This window comes from Apus apus, chromosome 11 (genome assembly GCF_020740795.1).
Source record: "Apus apus isolate bApuApu2 chromosome 11, bApuApu2.pri.cur, whole genome shotgun sequence".
Taxonomy (NCBI): Eukaryota; Metazoa; Chordata; class Aves; order Apodiformes; family Apodidae; genus Apus; species Apus apus.
Window position 1 is genome coordinate 20863072 of NC_067292.1, and position 22731 is coordinate 20885802.

Here is a 22731-nt window from a genome sequence, read left to right on the forward strand (position 1 = left end):
GCCCCATGAGCTGGAAAAGCAGGTACCAGCTTTAGCACTCGGCAGGCAGCTCCAGAAGAGCATGGGGGCCAAAGGAGGGACACCCCTGAAGGTGGCAAGTGGCTCCTTTGCCTCTGCCTGTGGTGATTTTGTACTAGTTCCTCCTGCTCCCCTGGCCCAGCCTGTCCCACCAGGGCCCAGGGAACTGCTCATGCTGCCAGCACCCAGGGCTGGTTCTGCCCCACCGCTCCCTCCCCATGGAATACTCCTCCTCGTAGGCTTCTTTTAAAACTTTTATTCAACAATATAGAATTCTTTTAATTATAATATATAACTGTCCATCATTATACTACACCCCCTGCCACCCCCGTGGCAGAGAACAGGTGCAAGGTGGCTGACCATGGTCTGCCAGAGGTGGGGGGGAACAGCCAAAACAGAGGAAGGAACAACTAACCAACAACTGCTTTGCATACCCTTCACATTTCCACGCTTTCTGGGTCAGGAAGAGCTCAACAAGGAACCAAAGGCAGAAGAACCTTTAACACTGTGGTCATTAAGAGGTGGGTGCCATCCAGCCAGGCGTGCTGCCGCTCGCAGCGCTGCCCGCGCCGCGCAGTCCGCCCGCCGTCACTCTACACGCTCCAATAGGATGTTTGATTTGGTTCTCATTCTGCTTATGGAAAATTGGGAGCAACAGCATCGGACCTGAGGAGAGACGGGAGGAGGGAAGTGAGTGTCACGGGACACTGCCAGCTAGACACAGAGCTCCTTGGGTGATGAGGAGGTGCCTGGACACGCTACCCCACATCCTGCTGCCCCACTCGCAGCCGGGCCTCATGCATCCTCCATGCCCCTCTGGATATGGGGGCAGCAGTAGACCCTCAGCCTGCTTTGGAAGGGGTGGTGGGGTGAGAGGGGAAGGCAGGGCTGGGCAAGGCAAGGGAGAGACATAGTCCATCAAAGCAGCACTTTCATGGGCAGCCAGACACAAGTTTGGAATTTTATCTCCCCAAGCTATGCCAAGTCTCCCTGCACTGCTGCCAGCATCTTCTGTAGCCCCACTGAAGGCTCCTGTCCTGCCACAGCTCACTTGGAACAGGTAGGAACGAGCTGGGGAAGCTGCTTCCAGCATCCCTCTCCTCCCACACCCCTTAATGGCTGCTGTCATTCTGGTTTTGAGCCTCTTCCAAGCACTCAGCACAACCCATGTCCCACCTCTGCTAGAGAGCTCGGCCCATGCCAGCTGAAAGGCCAGGATGTGCACCAGGACTCTCCCAATTTTCTCCAGAGAAAAGCATATGAAGATGCACATTCCCCCACTTCTTCCCTCCCTAGGGACAAGACTGTCTTCAGCTCCCAGCTGTCCCTACAGGCAGCACAATGCTTTGCTAGGGTTCAGGGAAGAGCAGGACTTCCTGCTTTGAGTGCTGGAAGGGCTCATGGCTGCAGAGAGGAACTGGCTTGACATGCAGCCAAGCATCCAAACTGCCTGGGGACCAGAAGACTCCACACCCTCCTGACTCCCAGGCTGTACTTGCTCAGCTGCCATGTTTCCCTCCAGGATGAATCTGTCACAGGTCATCTTACCCTAGAGCTGGGGCAGGGATGTGGGGAGATACGGTTCAGGTTGTTCTAGCTGCCACCAGGAAAGGCCATTTACCCATCTCACACACTGGAAAGAGCATCTCTTCCTCTGCTTGAGGGTAGCTAGCAGGAAAGAATTTCTGACTCAGGTCAATGGAACTGATACTTCCTGAAGCACCACCTTGAAACTCCATCATCAGGTTTGGACACTGTCAAGCACTCATATACAACCATTGAGGTTTTTCACCTATTAAAATTCCCACACTGAACCCATTCTTGTCCCCCATGCCTCTTCTGCCTTGGCACTCCAGAAGATGAGAACACCAACACACAAGAGCTGGAAAACAGGCAACTTTCCCCCCTAGCAACTTGGACAGGCCATAAGAAGCATCCACTCCTCTTAATGGAACAATTAAATACCTGCTCAAAATCAGTTCTGAAAGCAATGTTAAGAAACCCCATCAGCCCTGCTGGCATGAACACAGCTTCAGAGCAAAGATCCCCAAGCCTCTCAGGCCAGACAGCTGCAGTTCAGGTGGATGGAAGGGCAGAGGGCTGGAAACACTCACCAAAGCCTTCAGCAGCATCTGTATGAGCAGCAGTGTCAGTGAGGGCCTCATGGCACAGCAGCACTGCCACGGCCCCCTCAGCCTGGACACTGATAACTGAGCTCATGCATCCCTACTCCGCCATCCACCCAGGCTGAGAGGAGACAAGCATGGGGGTACTTGTGTGGAGAACCCCCAACTTCCAGCCATGCCCTGGTGACCACTCGCGGGACCAGCTGTGCCACAGACAGCCCAAGGCTGCTGCCCTGGCCACCAGCTGTCCCAGTCCAAGGCACCTCAGCAGCTGACTGCCACACCACACCAAACCCTGCACCTCCTCTGCCAGAACCTGCCACAGCCAGACTCTCAGGGCTGACAGTGTGAAGAGCTGCAACCAAGGACTAAGAGATTCCAGAATCCTCAACAAGAGGGGCTTGAAGAGAACAACCTGACCTCCTTGAGGAGGCAAGGCCTTCAGCTCTCGCTGCTTCTGGCTATCCCATAGATAGGAGACGGCAGACGTTCAGACGTATAGATATTTATTGGTTTCAGTGAATTATACAAATGGATTGACCTGCTATCGATGCCAATAGAACTTTATTGGAATATGGAATGTAAACAGATGTTTCAAATAGAAACATTGCAACCTTATAAAAAATTAACTATTTCAACAATGCCGCAGAAGGAAATTCTGTGTTTAGGTGCTGGTGGGAAAACACTATCTCTGGCTTCTAGGTTTGAGTGTCACCAGAACCACTTGATGAAGTTACACACAGAACAAGAGGAGGCAACTGTGAATTGTGGGGCTATAAAGCCATCAAGGGATCTGATGAAAGAACCCACAAGACAAACCCCCCACCCCCCACAACAGGATCGGCACCCTGGAATTCAACAAATGTCTGGCTTTGTTAAAACACTACGTGAGATCCCAAGTCCTGGATCAGTAGCTGCACAGCCCCCTCCCTAGCAGACCCCACCACTGTTTGCTGATCCTTCCCCCTCCCCATGCTCTCTTCCCTGGCCTACTCTCCACTCCTCCGTCCTGCGGTGCGGGTTGAACTGCTCCAGAGCTGGGCTCTGGTACAAGTCTACGTCTGGCATGAATTCTCATGGGAGCCACGTCATGAGGTACGTGGTTGCACACCTATCAAAAGAAATCTTGCAACACTGACTTTCCTGAGCTCAGTGGGAAAGTCTGGATAGTCCTTCCCTGCTTCTGCCCTCACATTCACCAGTTCCCAAAGCAGGTCGAGTTTCTTTTTGGAGTGAGCCTTTGTCAAATACACCTGGAGCAGGGATCTTGCCTCTCCCCAGCAACTTGAATCATTTTAATACTCCAAACCAATCCTGAGATGCTGCTGGGTTTGTTGGTTGTTTTTTGGTGAACCTCCCCCTTCCCCCACCTGCCCCTGGCATTTGCAATTGAAACTGGAATTCAAGGGCCAAATTCAAGCCCAGAGTGAGCAGTAGGACTTGGACCTCAAAACAGAGTTGCACCTGCTGACCCCCAGCCTGAATTTGGTTTGTCCAGAGTCTACAAGTCAGAAAGGCATGTTTAGAAAGAGGCATGCTAAGGGCTGATGGTGGAACAATCAATTTGTCCCCACCAGCATGGTGGAGAAGGCTAGACTGAGAAGGAGAAGGATCCATAGAGATGTGAACCAGAATCAGTTGTGTTGAGCCCTGGGGATATCACTACATGTTTAGCTCTTGCAAGACCATTTGCCCAGGGCTTTGGTACCACAGGGTTAGAGTTACATTAACCACAACCACCAGAGAGGAACTGAGGTTTATGACCCCCCCAAGGTTAGATTTCTGCTGAGTATAAAGGGGAGGGGAAGGAGGAGGGGGGGGGGGGGGGTCCTTGGTTCTTTTCCCTTCACTGTGTGACCGAAGGTTTTGCTTTTATTTGTAAACATCTTGAATTACCCGTCGTTTTCCAGTCTTCATCGTGCTGTTGTCAGGCCACTGGAGAGCACAGCGTTTTCTGAGCTGGGCTGGGACTGCTCCTTCACCACTGGATCTATGGGAGACATAGACCAGGCAGGAAGGGGAAAAAGCATTTAATAATTGCTTCACCCTGGCAAACCCTTCCACAGAAACTGGCCTCGAAACCCACTCAGCTGCTAAGGCTTTTGTAGAACACGGAACTGAAATTTGCCCCCACAACCCAAGACCTCTTCCTCTCCATCACAGCTGGCCCCAGCTTCTCCCCAGACTCACAGAAATAGGGGTGTTCCATGGCCTCCTTGGCAGTCAACCTCTGTTGATGGTCATATCGCAGGAGCTTGTCCAGCAGGTCTAGGACTTCAGGACTGACCAGGTGCCTGTTCTCGCTGTGGATGAAGTTCTCCCAGCGCTTCCGGGAATGCCTGCAAAGGGACCAGCTCTGACCAGCACAGCAGTACCCAGAGGTCCTGAGGGATCACCTCCCACTATCCACTTCTCAGAAGTGGATGGATGCTACCTACAGCTTTTCCTTGCATAGGCTGCTACTTGTCAAGCTCTTGCCGAACGGGGAAAACCCTCTTCTTCAGGTAAGCAACTGCATGGTCCTGTGCCTGCGAGAGGCACAATACTGCACATTCCCTTCTGTCTATGGGGACTAGCCAACAGGCAGGGTGACACCCTAGGGACCAGAAGTGCTCTGGCTTGCCAGCCAGCCTCCCACAGGCTGTTCTGGGTATCCCACCCATCTCTCATCCTCACAAATCTCAGTTGGGAGATTCTGAGCTCCTCAGCCCACACTCAACTCTGGTGTCTACATCTCCATTTGAAGGGTGTCAACGAATTTGTGTAGGAGGAAACAGGGGACGGCTCGTGGATCATGGGAGAGGCAAAAGGAACAAGCCTGTATTTCAGTGACCTCCTTGAGATGACATGAGCAGCCACATGGGAGGCCTGCAAGCAGCACTGTGACCCAGACTGAAGCAGGCCTCTGCTAAGAGTCCTTCAAAGGGATGGACACCAGTTTATCTCCCTCTCTGTGTTACAAGGAAAAAAGGCAGCATTTCACTTCTCCACTTACTGGCCCAGGATATCATTGAAGTGGGGGTCCAGTTCTATGTGGTACTTCTTGAGATACCCATACAGCTCATCTGTGCCCAGGACCTTTGCAATGCGAACCAGCTGGAACAAAAGGCACATTGAGAGAGAGCAGAAGGGAAGGCTACCACTCTTGCAGAGGCAGAGCCCAAATCTAAGAGCTCTCCTTCTGGAAACATCCCAGGTGGAAGATACAGCTCCACTGAAACATGTGCAGAAAAAGTCTCCTACACAAGCCAGTGAAGCACAATCCCAGATGCCTTAACGAAGCATGCAGCAACACCCTCCTGAACCCTGGTGGGTCCAATCCCCAGAACGCCCCCCTATAACACAGAGATGAGGCAGTGACAAAGGTCGCATGAAATAAGCCAAGTAGCAAAATTTTACTTGATCATAATTGTCCTGGCCATGGAAGAAGGGCTCCTTTCGGAAGATCATGCTTGCCAACATACAGCCTAAACTCCACATGTCTAAGCTGTAGTCATACATCTGAGGGGAAAAAGGAGAAGATGTCAGAAAAGGGACGCTCACCAGAGCCCAATTCCCTAACTGCACAGGCAACTTTCACCTTTTCACTTCACAGCCACCCTCTCTCCAACCCAGGCAATGCCCTGACAGGCAAAACCAGACAACCCAAAGGTGACCACAATGCAACCACAAGTGGTATTGCTGGCTAGCAAGGAGGAGGCAGACTCTTACCTGGTAGTCCACAAGGAGCTCTGGTCCTTTGAAGTACCTAGAGGCCACACGGACATTGTATTCCTGAGCTGGATGGTAGAATTCAGCCAGACCCCAGTCTATGAGCCGCAGCTGAACATTCAACAGAGAGACACAGTCAGGACCCTCAGAAGGAGCTAGTCAGGTGAAGCCATGGTGGCCAAACCTCTCAATCCTGTGAGGCAAGCATGGAGCTGGGGACACAGGGAGGTGCTCTGAGGACAGAAGATGCTCCCAGCAGTGCTCTGGTCAGGCACTTCGCCCTCTCACCAGCTGGTGGGACAAAGCCCAGCTCAGAGAGCTCCTCTGCCTCCTGAGTCCAAGCATTTTGTCACTGCTGGGCAGCTGGCTCCTCACCAGAGCCACCAGGCACAGTTGACAGGTTGCTGTAGAGGAGGGTGCAGGCAGAAGCCAGCTGTCTTATCCCACTGTTCCCAGGGGCTGAGCCAAAGGCAGTGCTGATTTTACCTGGGGGCTCAGAGCAGGAAACAAGGTAGGAGGGGGCCTGCCCCATCCTGCAAGGCAGACCACCTCTTCTGCAGGGATGGATGACAGGCCATGTTACTGACGGGCTGTGTCTCCAGTAATAGAGCTCCCCCTCCTTATAAACCCTTCCTTGCCTCCACAGCCACCGCTGACTCACCAGGAAGGACCCGGGGACCAGCAACTAATTTGCTGCTGCCAACCCCAGGTCCCTAGGAAGACAGGTACACACAGCACCTGGTGAGGTACAAGCCTGGGGCTGGGAAGCTCCCTGTGCTGCCCATTTCCATGGCACTGAGCTGGGTACAGATGTATCCCATGACCTAACAAGCCTGCCCCAGAAGGAAGGAAGGCACTGCCAGATGGTAAAAACATCCCATGTATTTCAGACCAGGGCACCCTTCTTCTGCCCAGGGCTTCTGCACCTACTGCCCCACCTCCATGGGGGATATTATTTACTGTGAGGGTGACAGAGCCCTGGGACAGTCTGCCCAGAGAGGTTGTGGAGTCTCCTCTGGAGACTTTCAAGCCCTGTCTGGACACGTTCCTGTGTGACCTGCCCTGGGTGTTCCTGCTGCAGCAGGGGTGTTGGACTTGATGATCTTCAGAGGTCCCTTCCAACCCCTATGATTCTATGAACATAGTCCAGACCTGCACCTCTCTGCAAAGAAACCCAGCATGGCTGCTAGGGGGGAGCAATGTCCAAGGGATTCCCACTGCAGTGCTCCCCAGTGGGACTTTGGCTGGCTCATGACGCAGGCATGAGTGAAGGTGAGCTGGGAAAGGAAGGCTAAAGGGGAAATTACAGCTGTCCAGGCTATGGCTATGGAGGTAGTGAAGTTTCAGGTTTCTCTGGAAAAACCCTGCCTGGAAGCACTGGTGCCACAGTACCTTTTTCTGTTGGTGGTCTATCATGACGTTGTGGGGTTTGACGTCTCTGTGCATGATGCCCATGCTGTGACAGTAATCCAGGGCCTGGCAGACACACAGATATTAGACATGGCTACAACCACAGGCACAGCATCAACAATCTAACAGACAGTTCTCAGCCAAAAGCAAGAGTGCCCTGTTCACCAGCAAGTGCTGCAACTCTGGCACAAGAAACTGGCATTTTCAGCTGGTGATGAAGTGACAAGCTGGCAATAAGACTACTGATCTTGTGTCCTGCTGCAGTCACAGGTCTTGTAACCATGTTCCCTGTGCAGTCTTTGAATAACACGATGCAGAGGCATCACCCACCTGGTGACAAGCCCAATGCTCCAACCTGGGTAGCCTTGTGCTTTCTAGGTCACAATGTCTTCCCCAAAGGGGATGATTCTTACATGCAAACAGTTTAATGGCCTTCCAGTGCAACTTGCCCTGTGTCACAAAACATTCTTGATCCAGAAAGTCACCTCTGCCCTGCTTATTGAAGCCAAACCCACACTTAGAAAAGGAAAGTGATGGCACATAAAGAAAGTGCTGCTGGACACTCGGTGGCAAGAGCACACATAAGCTCTCCGGCCCCGTGACCACTAGCCCCACCACCCCCCTGCAGCTGTTCCTTGAAGCAAGGGGGTGAGAATGTTTTTTTCCCATCTCCAAGGGAGAGGGAGATTCATCCATCAACATCTATCAGATGTTGCGAGATCTCCTGCAACCTGGAGGGGGGGTTCAGCTGCAGTCATTCAATATCCAAGACATCAGTGTCAGGGAAGTAACACTGTGCCTAGGTCCCTGCTGCAGTGGGAAGCGCAGAAGGCAACAGGACCCATCACAGCAAGACCTCAGGGAACATCCCTGCAGTGACACATGGCCTCACAACCAACAGGGGTCACAGCAAAGGGTGGTCTTGGGATCTCTAGGAGGGAAGATCTCTTAACAGTTTGGACAAGCTGCCTACAGGGATGAAGCTACTCTAGGGTCTTGCTTGTCCCAAGGCTGGAATATCTAAGCCTCATCACCCCCCACCTTAATTCTAGGCTGATTCAGGCTCCCTCCAAGCTTCATGAGGAAGGTCTTTCCCCTGCAGAAAGGTGCAGAGAAGAAAGCCTCCCTCCATCCCTGGATCTATTTCAGGAATTTTGCAGTCACCAAGCCCTGAAGCACAACGGGCTCTCCTTAGCTTCTCCCACTCATTCCCAGAGGCAGAGGACCAGCAAAATGCCAGCCTAGAAGTCCCAAGGGCCTGCTAGGACCAGACACAGCCAAGTTGCTGCTCCAGCAGGTGAGCTCAGAGCAGCCCTGGAATCAGCCAAAACCTGTAATCTCTCCCTAATGCTCTGCCATATGGCTCTGTGAGCATTTCCACAGTGAGGTGCAAGCCAGGCTAGTTAAGAGGAGGTATTTAGGGCACTCCTTGGTCTTTGTCAGAGGAGCAGGGAAAGCTTTGGCTGGGGGGGGTCTCAAAGGAGAGACATACCAGCATTATATCAACATGCAGCAGCCAGCATAACCCGAAGCTTCATTCCCCAAGACCACGTTCACGGGGTTCTGTGACCACAAGGCACTGAGCTGGCTGCTTGTCCTTTTGTCCTAGAGCTCCCACCCAGGGACACAGCAGTCTGAGACAAAGTGAGCAGAAGTCACCTCTGGGGCTGCATTTGAATACTGCAGCAGGAAAAAGCCTCCTGGAGCTGGCAATCCCTCTCTTCTACTCTCCCTTGTGTCCCCAGTTCCCCAGCAAACACCTCCCCCTGCTTGTACTGGCTCTGGCTGGGAGGAAGTTATTTTCCCTGTGCAGCCCCAATGGTGCTGGAGACTGTGGGAGAGCAAGCACAGCCTTGCCTGGCCCTCACAATCATAAATGCTTCATGGGGAAAAAAAAACAAGTCCCAGAGAATTAGAGACTCTGTGGAGGTGACCAAAGGTCCCCAGTGGAGCTATAATATCTCACAGCCAACAAGCCAGGTAACAAAAGTTCTTCCCAAACTTCCCTGGGTTATGAGACATGGATTCTGCATGGATTACAAAAGAAGCAAGTGCTTAGTAGCCCTGCCCCATCAGCCCCACTACTGCCTCCCTCATTCCTGGTGTCCATATCCAGACTCCATATGCAATGCCACTCACCTTCAGCAGCTCATACATATAAAACCGAATATCAAAGTCTGTCAGGATCTGGTACAGTTGCTGAAACAGATTCGGAGAGGGAGGAAAAAAAACAAAAGAGAGAAACAAAAATAAATAGTCCAGAATTGGATTAGTTCTGTTTCCTGTATCCCACCTGCTTTCCATTCACGGATCCCATTCCGGGTTCCCTGTGAATGTTGCCACTCCTGAGGGCTGTCCTGCTGGGACACCTGACAGGGCTACACACTAGGAAATCAATAAAAGAAACAAGAGCTCCCAGGAAATGCTATTGGGATAATTTAGACCTTTCATGAGTTCTTTCCAGCAAGAGTCAGGCAGGGCTGTCTGTCCAAGGCCCCTCAGAGCATGCTGGAGCTGGCACAGATGATCTTGACCCTGTTCACATGCAAAATCATCATGGTGACTTGACAACATGGATAATGGCATTCAGAGCAGGTCAGCTGGGAAGACATGGGCAAGGCTTCCAAGTACTCCAGGTGGAGCAGGGAGAGGAAAACACTACCCTAAAGGAGCATGGGGTGGGGAAGCACAAAGGGTAGAGCCAGCCTCAGAGCTGCAGAGCCTCCCCTCCATCCCAGAATAAAGGTTAACTCAAGAGCACAGAAGTGCTTTTGGTGCCAAGGAGAGCACAGCTCGGAGTCTCAGGGAAGTGCTTGTTGCCAGCACACATTAGCCACCCTCCTCTGTGTTCTTCTGTGGCTACTCAAGCAGAAGTGACAAAGGTCCAGGATGCACTTTAATTGGCACCGTGTGACCAGCACTATCACTGGAGAACTCGACATCCTCCTGCTCCCATACCAAGGTCACAACTGACCCCAAATTTGCCTTCTGCTTAATATCTGTCATTGGCAACAGTGCCAGCCTGACCCCCCCAGGCTGGGCTCTCATTCAGGGAAAGCAAGGTGAGATGCCCGGCAGGACAAGGAATGACACTCACAGGGAAGCAGCAGGACCAGACACCTCTACCCTTTCTAACAAACAAGGATCATCTCACAGCTCAATCAAATCACTGACTGCATCAGCACTGGACCCATATGCCCATCACAGGCACCACTTGGCAGCTTCAGGAAAAAACCCAAAGCATGGGACTGCAATTCACATTCACTTTCACATTCTGGCCCCAGATCCCCTCCATGCCCATGCAAAGATCCTCAGGATCTACCTTACTTAGGGTCAGTTTCAAACAACCCCACTGTTCCTAAACCTGCTCTGTGAAATAACTGGACAACATACAAGTGTCACTGACACACACAGAGCTTTAAAAGCCCCCAGGACACAAGCTACATTGTATTCTCATGAGCTGGGACAATCCTAACACTTTGGAGCAACCCACTGAAGCAGACAAGTGAGCAGGGAGCAAAAAAAGATGCCACCACAAGCTACAGCAGGGACAGATTCCCTGACTCAGCTGTGTGTGGTTCTGATCACAGCCCAGGGCCAGCAGAGCACAGCTGAGCTCTTCAGGAGTTTGTTGCAATGACTTGCTTTGGTAGCAAACACTGTGGGGGCACAGAGATGCTTAAAACCTGTCTTTCTGAGAATTGCTACCTTCCTCAGCTTCTCCTGGCAACAGCAATGCACCCAGGGAAGGAGGTGGCCAGGGAAGGCAGTGGCAGAACAACGCTAGACCCACTTTTCTCTGGCTTCTCTACCCACAAGCAGGAAGGGGATGGATGGCAGGTCACCGATGCCTTTCTTCTCAGGCCCATGATGCTGTTACTTCTCCAACTCGTAGCCTTCAGCACAGGCAGCTGTTGGGCAACCAGCTTTCAACAGACTTCCTTAGAAGAGCTGCCTGTGAAACCCAGCACCTCTCACTGTGCCAAAGCCAACCGTGTGGTTTGCAGGGCCAGGGCTGTGCTGCCTGCAGGCACAGCAGGCAGCTGGGAACACAGAACCCTTTGAAGGACAGAGCCAAGGTTCCTGCTTCAAGTGGTTCCCACACAGCACCTGCCCCAGGGAGGCTTTGACAGAAGCAGCGGAGAGCAGACACCTCCTTTACAGATGTGTCCCATATTCTGCTCTTCCAGCTTGCTCTTTGGAGTAAAACTATCAGAAACCTCACTCAGACCCAGCTCAAACATCTGCTCAGCTTGTTGCCAGCACTCGGGACTTGCACAAGGCCTCAGAGACCTGGGCTGGGCTCCTTCCTCCAGACAGAGAGCAAGGAAAGACCAAACTCACAGAATCACAGACTCACCAAGGCTGGAAAGGACCTTTGAGATCATCAAGTCCAGCCTATGACCTGACATCACCACATCTCCAGACCATGGCACTAAGTGCCACATCCAGCCTCTCCTTGAACACATCCAGGGACAGTGCCTCCACCACTTCCCTGGGCAGTCCGTTCCAATATCTAATCACCCTCTCCATGAGGAAGTGCTTCCTGATATCCAATCTAAACCTCCCCTGGAGCAGCTTCATGCCAGGCCCTCTCGTCCTGTCACCAGATTCCCAACCCCACCTGACTACAACCTCCGTTTAGGTAGCTGAAGAGAGTGAGAAGGTCCTCCCCGAGTCTCCTCTTCTCCAGGCTAAACAACCCCAGCTCCTTCAGCCTATCCCTGTAAGACTTTCCCTCCAGTCCCTTCACCAGCCTCGTTGTCTCCTCTGGACCTGCTCCAGCACCTCAAGATCCTTCTTGCAGTGAGGGGCCCAGAACTGCACCCTGCTGAGCACAGGGGGAGAATCACATGCCTGCTCCTTCTGTCCACACCATTCCTGATACAAGCCAGGATGCCATTGGCCTTCTGGGCCACCTGGGCACACTGCTGGCTCATGTTCAACCGGTTGTCAATCAGTACTTACAACTCACCTACAGGCAGCCTTCACCCCTCCTCCAGCTGTCAGTGCTATTTTGGCACACATCATAAACTAATCTTGTTAGTGTCCCAGAAGGCAGAGACATGCTCCCCCTCCCCATGGGGCCAACAGGAGTTAAACACTGCTTCTCCTCCCTTGAGTGAGCAACACAGCTGGCTACATGCAGGAAGCAGCACCTGAAAAGCAACAGGTTGGCTGAAGGAGCTGTCAGAGGAGACAGACACGGTTTTGGGGGTGCAGCGCAGGCAGCAGCAAGAGAAAAGGAAACAGCTCTCAAAGCATCCGAGCCTTGCCAGCCAAGCAAGGGAGGGGAGTCTTTCCTACTTCTGCATCGCCTGTGCAGGGCAACAATTTTTTAACCTAACCTTGGATGTGCAAGGATAAAACACAGGCACATGTGTTCCTCACAGCAGCTCAGCCTGAAAATTCACTCAGGTGCAGGTGAAGTAAAGCTTAGGCTCAAAAAGCCTCTGTCCCCACAACTCCAACAGACTGAACATCCAAAGTAACCTTTCATTGCTCACCGTTCTTTCCCTTCTCCTCCAGCTGCAAACCTGCTAGTGTGTTTTAAGAACAAAATAGCAAACCTAACCCAGCACTGCTCCTGGAGACCTGGCTCTGACCCTTCTTTCCCAAGGGATTTGCCTCTTCAGGGCACTGAAAGGCACAGGACCAGGTACATCCATGGACTACACAGAATATGCCACAGCTGATGATGGTCCCCCTCTACTCCGCTCTCATGAGACCCCCCTGCAGGGCTGTGTCCAGTTCTGGGCCCCCAACACAAGGAGGATATGAAGCTGTTGCAGTGATTCCAGAGAGATGATCCAAGGGCTGGAGCAGCTCTGCTCTGGAGACAGGCTAAGAGAGTTGGGGATGTTCAACCTGGAGAAGAGAAGGCTCCAGGGAGACCTTAGAGCACCTTCCATTCCAGTGTTTGAAGGGGCTCCAAGAAAGCTGGGGAGAGATTTTTGACAAGGGCAGGGAGGGAGAGGATGAGAGGGAACAGTTCTAAGCTGAAAGAGGGGAGTAGAGTAGATATTTGGAAGAAATTCTTCACTAGGGGGGTGGTGAGACACTGGCCCAGGTTGCCCAGGAAATCTGTGGCTGCCCCATCCCTGGAAGTGTTCAAGGGCAGGTTGGATGGGGCTTGGAGCAACCTGCAGGGGGGTTGGAACAAGATGAGCTTTAAGATCCCTTCCAACCCCAACCAGTCTGTGGTTCTGTGATTCTAAGTACAGGTTTCTCCTTTCTAGTTTGAAACCAATTAGCAAAAATCATTTAATATCAGCGCTGGTTACTCATTGGCTGCATGGTTCTGCAGTACAGCTGCCATGCAAGGCAGATGAATGCGGGTTGCTTGGGTGCTCCCAGGTGACAGGTAACACAGCAGGTCTGAAAAGAAACACCAGCCCTGTACATCACTGCTGTCCTCACCAGCAGAATATGCATTTAGGTCCAGCTCCTCAGCCCTGTGGGCACAGAGCCACCACTGTCAGAAGGGACTCAGACAGATAATTTAAGATAATGTAATCAGCTTCAAGGAGGTATCACCTAAGTCTCCTGTTTATACAGTAATTTAAAAATGGCCAAACCATGATTTCCACTGCATGGAAATCAAAAACTTGTGCTTTTGATCCGGAATCGTTGAGAGCCACGTCCCTTCCAACCCTGATGACTCTGTGACTCTCATGGCTTAGGGGCCACAGAACTGCAGCTTCTGCCCATGCACAGAGAGCTGAGGAACCCCAACAGCCATTGTCACGGCTGCATGGACATGAGTAGTGTTCTGCCATTGGAACGAGTGAAGGTATTAACATGAAGCAAAAAAAAATGTCGTTGAAGGAAATAAACTTCCAAAAACGAGGCAACCGATGAGACTTCCAACCTCGTCCGCATCTATTGACAAGAGGACAGACAAAACTGCAATGCTTTAAGCAGTCAGCACCTGCCTACTGTACACGAGTTGCCCTGGGAACCTCCCCCACCCAGGAGGAGATCTGCCAGTGAGCTGCGTGGCTCTCATCAGTACTGATGAAACCAGAGGTCAAGGCAAAGATGGGCAGATCAGCAGCAGCCACCTCAAAACAGAGAAGAGGTCCCTGTCACCAGGATTAGCTCACATGGCACTTAACTCCAGCAGAATTGGGCTGCCTGGGGTGATCAGGACTGTGGAGCGGAGGGGACAATGACTGGGTGCTCTCCAGCTGCTTCACGCATAGAGGTATAGGGCAAACCAAGACCTCCACCACAAGTGGCCTCATCTACTCTGTGTGCCTCCTGCTTGGCAAGGGCATTTCAGACCACAGGAAGAGCTGTCTTGGGAGCCTCTGTATAGAAGATATCCACAGGCACCTTGTGAGCAGCTCTTTGACCTGTCAGGTAGCTGCAGCCCCAAGAGGCAGCAGAGCTCATGAGTACAGCTCAAATAAACCACACCCCCCACAGGTAGCTATTGAAATTCAGGTTACAAATGAGCTCTGAACACTAACAGCCACATGCCCTGGGGGACACGCTTGCATTCCCAAGACAAGTTCTTCCTGCCTTGTAGGATCAGCATCAAAGCATCAATACTTTTTGCCTTGGACTTCTACAGCTGTGAAACACAGCTTCCTCAAGGGGCTGGGCTTCCTCCTGGGAGCCTGGGGATGGTCTGCTGCAAACTCCCATAGTTGTTTCTGATGCAACAGCATTTGTTACCTCTGCTGTGGCCAGACCAGTGCTGCCTTACAGTGCTTGTGACGGCTCTCAGTGTGGCTGGGATGGCTGAGGCACCCTTTACTCCAAGCCTTGCATTTTTCAGTTCAGAGTCCCCATTGGCCACCAGTCTCAAGTTACTACTTAACGCTCCACTTCACGAACGTTTCTGTTAATGCTTGGTATCTTGGATTATAATTTTTTTCTCTAAGGACTCCACAGATTGGCATAATCACCTTTTGACTAGGAGACACACCTCAGCAAGGGTCCCACTGCCTGAGCCACTTATTTTATCTCAAGCCATATCTTAAAAAAAAAAAGCAAAACACACATAAACCCCCTCCCCCGCCCAACTCTGAATGGAAAGTTAAAAACTGCTACGATCAGCCTTATGAAGAGTCCCTAGGTGACCAGGAGAAACACACGGGCATGTACCCAACACACATGCAGCACTGGAGCACCCCAGACAAACCAAGCCTGCTTTAATTAGCCCTGAAAGGTCACACATAGCACTCCTCTCATGGCTGTTTACTTGGTGGTGCCAACGCTCATCTCCCCGCCCAGGGCAGTCGGCGCAGACACTGCTGCAAGTCCCTGTTATCCTGGCCTCTCTAAATCTTTCCATGGGATTAACTGGGACTAAAACTATCACAGCCAGAGCATGGCTGCAGCTCTGGCTATGCCCAAGTTCCCACCCAGCAGAATTCAGCTCACCAGACCAAACCTGGAGGGACAGAAACAATGTGTGCTGCCTCAGGGCTGCAGGTGAGATGGTCCATGAGCAGCTGACAAGCTGCCTTCTATCCACCAACACCAACCCAGGGTCCTTCTCTGTATGTTTGGTGTATCTGCCAAAGCTGCACCCTACAAATGTGTGCCTACCCAACACCTGCGCACAGAGAGTAAGAACAAAGCACAGTACCGTACCATGGACCAGATCTCTGAACAGTGCAGGAAGGGACAACTGTTAGCTTTCTAATGGCAACTGCTTAATTACTTCTCCACAACTGACTGAGGGTAAAGATTCATATGGAGGAAGCAAAGACACCATTAAAATAGGTGTGGTTGCTAATTGTATCTCTGTCAGCCAGCAGCACCTCCTCAGCACTGGCAGCTGTAGCTGCACCCAAGAGAGGGACCCTCATTTTGGGAAGGGCTAACACCACTTGGTGCTCCCCAGAAACCAGGAATACACTGCAGCCTCAGGCAAGCAGAAAAGCTCTTAAGATGTATTCAAAACTGCTCAGTCCCCCACTGCCAGACCCACTATGGGAGAGATACTCTCCAGTATCTGCCAACCCTGGTCTGAAGGACTCCAGCACAAATCAGAAGCACTTTCTCCATCAACTGCACTGCTGTCAATACAGCGTGGCAGCTCAGGGATTAACTTGAGGTGAACATGGAGTGCAGCAGGAATCACTACACTGAGAGGGGAGGAACAATATCTAACCTGTTGAACTTACTCCTCAAAGTTGTGAGGACATTCAGCAAACAAACTTTTTATTCCTTCTCTTTTAGAGCCTATCAACAGGTTTCTGGTTTACACGGGGAAAGGAATGTGAAGCTGACACAGCTGAAAACCCCAAACTTCCCCCATAGCTCTCAAGGAGCATCCAACAACCCCAACAGAACTCAGCACTCAACAGAAATGGGAAGCCTACCCTCTCCACACCCAGACAGACTCACCTTAAAATCTGTGTTATTGATGTACTCAAACACCAGAGCAGGGGTCTTTGACTGCAAGAGAGAGAGAGAGTCCTGGTTGAAAACACCCTCTTGACCTTTCTTTGCTCCAAAAGACCAGAGAATGCTTTTGCTTCCCACCCAACCATCACTGTGGAGAGCAGGTCAGGAGTAGGACAGCCAGAGAAGCCCTGCCCAGCTCCCACAGCAGAGCTCTGCTTGTACCCCACAGCAAGCACCACCACAGTGTCTTGGCCAGTGCTGCTCCTCCCCGTGCTACAGAGCAGACAGCACTGGGCGAGGCAAGAGGTGCCACCAGGGAGTCAAAGACCTCAGCCAGCTGCTTGTCAGAGAAAAATTCCCAGGAATGGGGTAGCTGTGGCAATGCAGACAAAAGACATGATGGCTGGTCAAGGCGCTTCATGTCCAATTGCCCTGATACTTATGTTTCAGGTGCCACATCTACAGGTGCTGTTTTCTTACACAGAACTTGTAAGGATACAAACCTCCACCCCCATCAGCCATGGGAAACTCCCAGAAGACACAGGAGGGGTGTAAAAGAGTCTGGGGAACATGATCCATCCAAACCAACCCACCTCAGGAGACAGCTAATGACCTGGACACAGCTCACCCCTGGCTGGCACCTAATCCAAGCTGAGAGCTGACATCTTGCAGCAGTGCCCACCCATGCCTGCAGCCAGCAAGCTCACCACCCACACCACCACGCACAGGCACCTACCACTGGATCCTTGACAGTGTCAATCAGATTAATGATGTTGGTACCACCACGTAGATTCTCCAGAATCTTAACCTCGCGTTTTATCTTCTTTTTCTTCACTGGCTTAAATAGACAAAAGAAATTAGAAGTGAGGGTCCTTTCAGGAATTAGCACTTATTTCTGCTACCAATTTTGCCTGGATCACCTCCCCTCCCCTCTTCTCTCTACTTCCACCCTCACAAGGGAACATTTTTAGCCTCAAAGAGGAGACAGACACCTTGTATGAACTAGGATTTCCCTCTCATCAGTGAATGGTTTCCACTCACCAGGGGAAAATCAAACCACTCCAAACATACATAATTGTGACTTGAGTAACTGTGGTTAAAAGCACCCTGGACTGCTGTGTGGAAACCTGAGCACACTTACTCTACATTTAGAGCCACAGGACAAGCATGGTGGACCTCATATCTCAGCTTTTGTTTACAAACCAGTTTTACTCCTTTTCAGCAAGCACAAAGACTTCTAGGCAGCTCAGATACTGCTATGCCCACCTATGCGCACAGGTCTTTCACAACCACCCCAAGATCAGGGAGCCAACTGCACAGCATGCCATGACATCCAGCTACCATGATTATTTTCAAAGCCTGCAGACATTTTATACAGTTTTTTACTTCTCCTTGAACCTCTGCAGTCCCACAAACTCCCTTTGCAACGTAAGCTTTTCTCCAGACATCACCCTGCAGAGAGTGACAAAGAACAGCTGCTCCCAAGGCAGGGCAGGGAAGTTGGCTCGGCTCTTACATTCTGCTGATCCAGTGGTTCACTTCAATGCAAAGGAATGATTGTTTCTGTACCTCATCCACTCCCAGGACAACTCCAGCTCTATGCCTGCTTGGAAGGAAAGGCAGCCTCCTGCAGCTAAGAGATGAGACTTTTTAGTGAGCCTTGGCTAGTGACTGGTGTGGGCTGAGTCTGGCAGTCACCAAGTCTGGCAGGCCTTCATTGCAGAGCTGGAACATCCCACCCTGCCCCACCAGTGCCACTGCAGAGACATCTTGCAGGGCCTGGTAAAGCCCTTGCCTCAACTCTCAGGTTTGCTGATGAAAACACTCTTCTCCAGACATTTACCTTACAAAAACCTTCATAGCACAGAGTCTGGTGTGTAAGAAGCAGAGTTGTGGGGAATGGAAAAGAGGTATGAGGCACCTCATCAAAGTGGCATATGTTATCAGATGTCTGTATGAAGGACAAGGAGCCACGGGACCTCAGCAGCTCATGCTGTCCACCCTACCTCTGCCACAGCCTCCCACTTGGAGGATGGCTGCAGAGTACCAATAGGGTAACTCCCATTCCCACTAGTGGCAGATCCAAGGCAATTCCTAGTTTCAGACCCCTCACAGGAACATACAAGCAGATGGGAGAAGGAACAGAATATTTTTATATAGTGGGAAAAGATGGTGTTTATATAAGTGATAAAATATGCTGTCTTCCTAGGCTCCTCAGGTGGTTGATACATTCAGATTCAAATCCTGCCCTTCTCCTTTTCCAAGTTAAAAGGCAGGAGCTACACTTTCAAGCCAAAAGATGAGAATCTCAGCCTGAAGCAAAATGCCAAAAATAACACCGGTGCTGGCACAGGGAGCATCAGCACCTCATAAAGCCACTAAGGAAAGCGGCAGCAAGGCCACCACAGCTGTCACCAAGAGCTGGAGAGATACAGGGAAGGGTTTGCTTAGGAAGGGGTGACCAGCAGCCCCAGAGCAGTGCCCAGACTTGGCTGCAGCTGGTGGGAGGTCAGACAGACAGGGAGAAGCAGCCAGAGCAGGGGGACAGAAACCAGAGAGGAATATGCTTCATTAGAGATTAATTTCATTTGTGTCAGCATGGGGACAGACACCACACTTGTGCAGCCCACATGCACTGATCTTACCAGAAGGCCAAGACAGAATTAGAGGATGTAATTAGGTTACTCTGCTTGTCCAGCAAGGCAAATGCACACACAAGCTGTTTTCCAAGGAACTTCAAAGAGGGTGTCCTGCAGTGCTGGCTGAATGGCCTGGCTACTGACAGACCTGCATCGCCCCTCTGCTGTGGCACTTACACCTGATTGGGAGCAGAAACAGGGCCTGAACACAGCCACGAGGACCCAGAGCCCACTTGGAAATACATTTTCCCTTGCACTGTAGTTATTTCAAGGCTCTTTTGCATCAGATAGGTAGGGGAGGATCTTCCTCTGAGATTTCCATTTCTCCTTTCATAGCAACCACTACTCCCACTGGGGCAGATGATGTCTTACAGTCACTTCCACATGTTTCCACCTTTTTCAGGTTAGGAAAACAATGTCCTGGGTGATCTCCACCTCCACCCACAACACCCTTACTAAAAGACAGGAGCAGACAGAATCAGTGACTTTTGGAAAAAATTAGAGAAGAAAACTTGGGTATTTGTTTAATGAAATGCCTGCAGATAATCATCAACAGCAGCACCTCCAACATCACCAAGGGAAGACTCTCCACTGAATCCTGTCTTGGCAAGCGAGAGTTAAAAGTAAACTGCTGTTTGTTCATTTTCCTGGTCTGCAGCACAGAACTGGGGCCAGGCTGTCCACACACAGCTACAACTACCCCTGGGCAGGGAAGGGGGCATGGGACCCCTGCTCTCTGCTGGGCTGGGAGCAGCGTTGTGCCAGAGCGCTCTGTGGCCCGGACAGGGTTTTTTGCCACGAGGTAAACAGGGATGAGGTGGGGTGAAATGCCACAGGTTGAAGTAATGTTGTCTCAGAGGAAAAGCTATTGCCTGGAAGTTTCCTCAAAGAGTGACAGAAGGGAACAGAGGATTTCCTCATTTCAGATGTGCAGGATGCAGCAGTGGTGACTGCTGGCCACCACCCCATTCTGCACAGCCTCCACCTCCACAGCCCACCCAGCCACAGCCCAACTGTCCCTCACATGCTGTCCCACCACACTGCTCCAGTCATGACTGCAAACACCATCTGCCACCCAAGAGCATGTCCCAGGGGCTCAGATGTTGCCCACTGATTCCAAGCGCAGGATCCTGCATCTGGCAAGTCAAATACCTTGGTGCAAACCACTCCAGCACACAGCCAGTACTGCACTGGAGTCAACTGGTCACAATCACAAAAACTCTGCCAAGTTCTCTCCTGTCCCCAGACCCCAGTACTGCTGAAACCAGGGGCACTCAGCAGCACCATCATCCAAGCTCCAGGATTAAGTCTGGGTTGCTAGAACTGTCTCTCAGAGTCACCCGATCTGTCTCTCCAAAGATGTTGACTCCAAACACACATGGATTAAATATGAACTAACTGAAGCTATTATGGCCTCCAACCATCTGCCTCTCCCAGCAGGGATAGCTTCTAAAACACTAACACTTGCAGCCAGAGTATTTTAACAGTACTCATTTAAGGCTATTTTATTAAAGCAGGCTATGAACAGCAGCATTTCAGGATGTGCTTCCTGCCCAGCTCAGTCCCCTTACTCAGGGAGGTGAATTTCCAGCAGAAGAACAGAGAAGGCAGCTAAAGAAAATTAACTGCTCCCAAATTTGATCCTGCTGTGATTGCAAGGCAACGTTTTATCCAGGTGCAGACTCCCAAGTCCATCTGTTCCCACGGAAGAGGCATTTCAAAGCCTTCTTCCATACCAGGATTCTCTAGTGACCAGTATGAGTCAAACCCTCACTGCAGCCTTTCCTTCCAAGACAGGCTCCCACAGGAGCTCCATGCAAACACCTATTGCCATGAAATCTGAACAATTAACAGCCTGGAAACTTGTGTAGAATTTGGTTGAAATTGGCCAACCAGTGCACAAAGTACTGGGGGGGAGAAGGCGGAGAAAGGCTGAGAGGCAGCAGGGTTGCATAAGGCTTGTTTCCATAGGAAACCAGGCTAAAAGACATGTCTCAGTTTAACCATGTCTACACTGGGAGGGGCTTAATTACTTCAACTGCAGCAGTACCCCGTCTAGCACAAGCCAGTTTTCCAGTTACCCAGGAAATTGCTTCACTCTGCAGGCAGACTGGAGGTGGCTGTAGATGAAGGAGCCAAAACATGCAGCTCAGTGTAGCTGAGCAGGGGCACAAGGTGACCTCCAGCCACAGGGAGATGGTCTCTGCTGGGCCTAGCAGCCTGTCCCCAGCCTTTGCTGCAGGTTTCCCACCCTACCAGCCAAAAAGGATCCCAAGACTATGCTTCGATCTAATTGAAAGTCAGGGAGAAGAGGCAGTGACAGTGACCAGCAGTATCCCAAGTGCCTCTGCCCAAAGATCAGGGAGCACTGTGAGATGCCATCCCTCTGCAGAGGTGAGAAATGGCACAGGATAAGTAGTTGCTTTGCAGTCAGGTAGATGTAGAAGAAAACATCTCTGTGACCACAAACGCAGATCCTGGGTAATTTTCTATGAGATCATGTAAACTTGTAAGCACGGAAGGAGTCCAGCTGCAGCAAACACCAGCTGGGGAGTTAACACTGTTTGCTAAAATAAACCTTTAAATACAAGCTACAACCATCTCTTCCTGCCTTGAACGAACAAATGGCTGCCTGGTTAATCATCTCTAGTTTCTAAAACAAAGGGAGTAAACTCTTCTGTCAGATGCTTCAGTTCCAGTCTTACCCAACAACTTGGGGACCTATTGTTTAAATTCAAGCAAAGAGAGAAACTAAATTTGTTATCCAAAGTTCTCTGTGTATTTCCACACTGAGAAAGTGACCAGGAAGGCAAGTGAAATAAATCCAAAGCATAAAAGTCATTTAATATTAGCCAAAAGCAGGCAGCACACACACTGCCAGCTGAGGAGCACACGTGCTGCTCTGAAGGAGTCACAGAAGGTGCCAGGTGCTCTGAAAAATAACTGGGGTTAGTGCAGCAGGTAAGAAGGTTTAGCAGTCAAAAGATATAAAAACCACAAGAAACTGAAGTCATTTATTCCACCATCCTGCAAAGAAAAAGATCCATTTGTTGCTCACCGACCCTGGATAGCCCAAAACACCACAATACTTCCAGGGAAAAAGCAAGGAAATCTCAGCACACAATGTCCAGGAGCAGCAAAAGGCTCGAACAGCATCCTTATGACAGGCCTTCAACATTTCAAAGCTGGCACCAGAAGCTCATTCTCTCTAGCAAGTGTTATCGAAAGGATCACAATAATCAGGCTCTGAAGCCTGACGCCAATTGCTCAATAGGAAAATTGGCTTCAGAGCAGCAGTGCTTATTCTGCCAGACATCAGCTGGGAGACCAAATAATCATATCAAAAGAACTAAAGAATCAAGGAGCCCACTTGTGTTAATATTCTGCTGGTTGTTTGCACCTTACAACTTCCATTATTGCAATTCAATCTTTGCCAAGCTGCTCTTCAAATTTTAGAAATG

General features: G+C 50.9%; 1 protein-coding gene across 3 annotated transcripts in view; it reads right to left on the reverse strand.

The window, feature by feature from the left end:
- Positions 1-259: 259 nt before the first annotated feature.
- The window catches only part of CSNK2A2 (casein kinase 2 alpha 2), a 28472-nt gene continuing 6000 nt past the window's right edge, over positions 260-22731 (reverse strand). For 2 of the 3 annotated variants that reach the window (XM_051629429.1, XM_051629427.1), the window contains exons 3-12: positions 17368-17469; positions 16632-16682; positions 9405-9464; positions 7248-7331; positions 5856-5966; positions 5544-5645; positions 5140-5240; positions 4335-4483; positions 4041-4134; positions 260-684 (exon numbers count right to left, since the gene is read on the reverse strand). In XM_051629429.1, the coding sequence (XP_051485389.1) occupies positions 4058-4134; positions 4335-4483; positions 5140-5240; positions 5544-5645; positions 5856-5966; positions 7248-7331; positions 9405-9422 (642 nt within the window). In that variant the 5' untranslated portion in view covers positions 9423-9464; positions 16632-16682; positions 17368-17469 and the 3' untranslated portion in view covers positions 260-684; positions 4041-4057. The remainder of the gene's footprint in view (positions 685-4040; positions 4135-4334; positions 4484-5139; positions 5241-5543; positions 5646-5855; positions 5967-7247; positions 7332-9404; positions 9465-16631; positions 16683-17367; positions 17470-22731) is intronic. The other variant, XM_051629428.1, reaches the window with a different exon arrangement.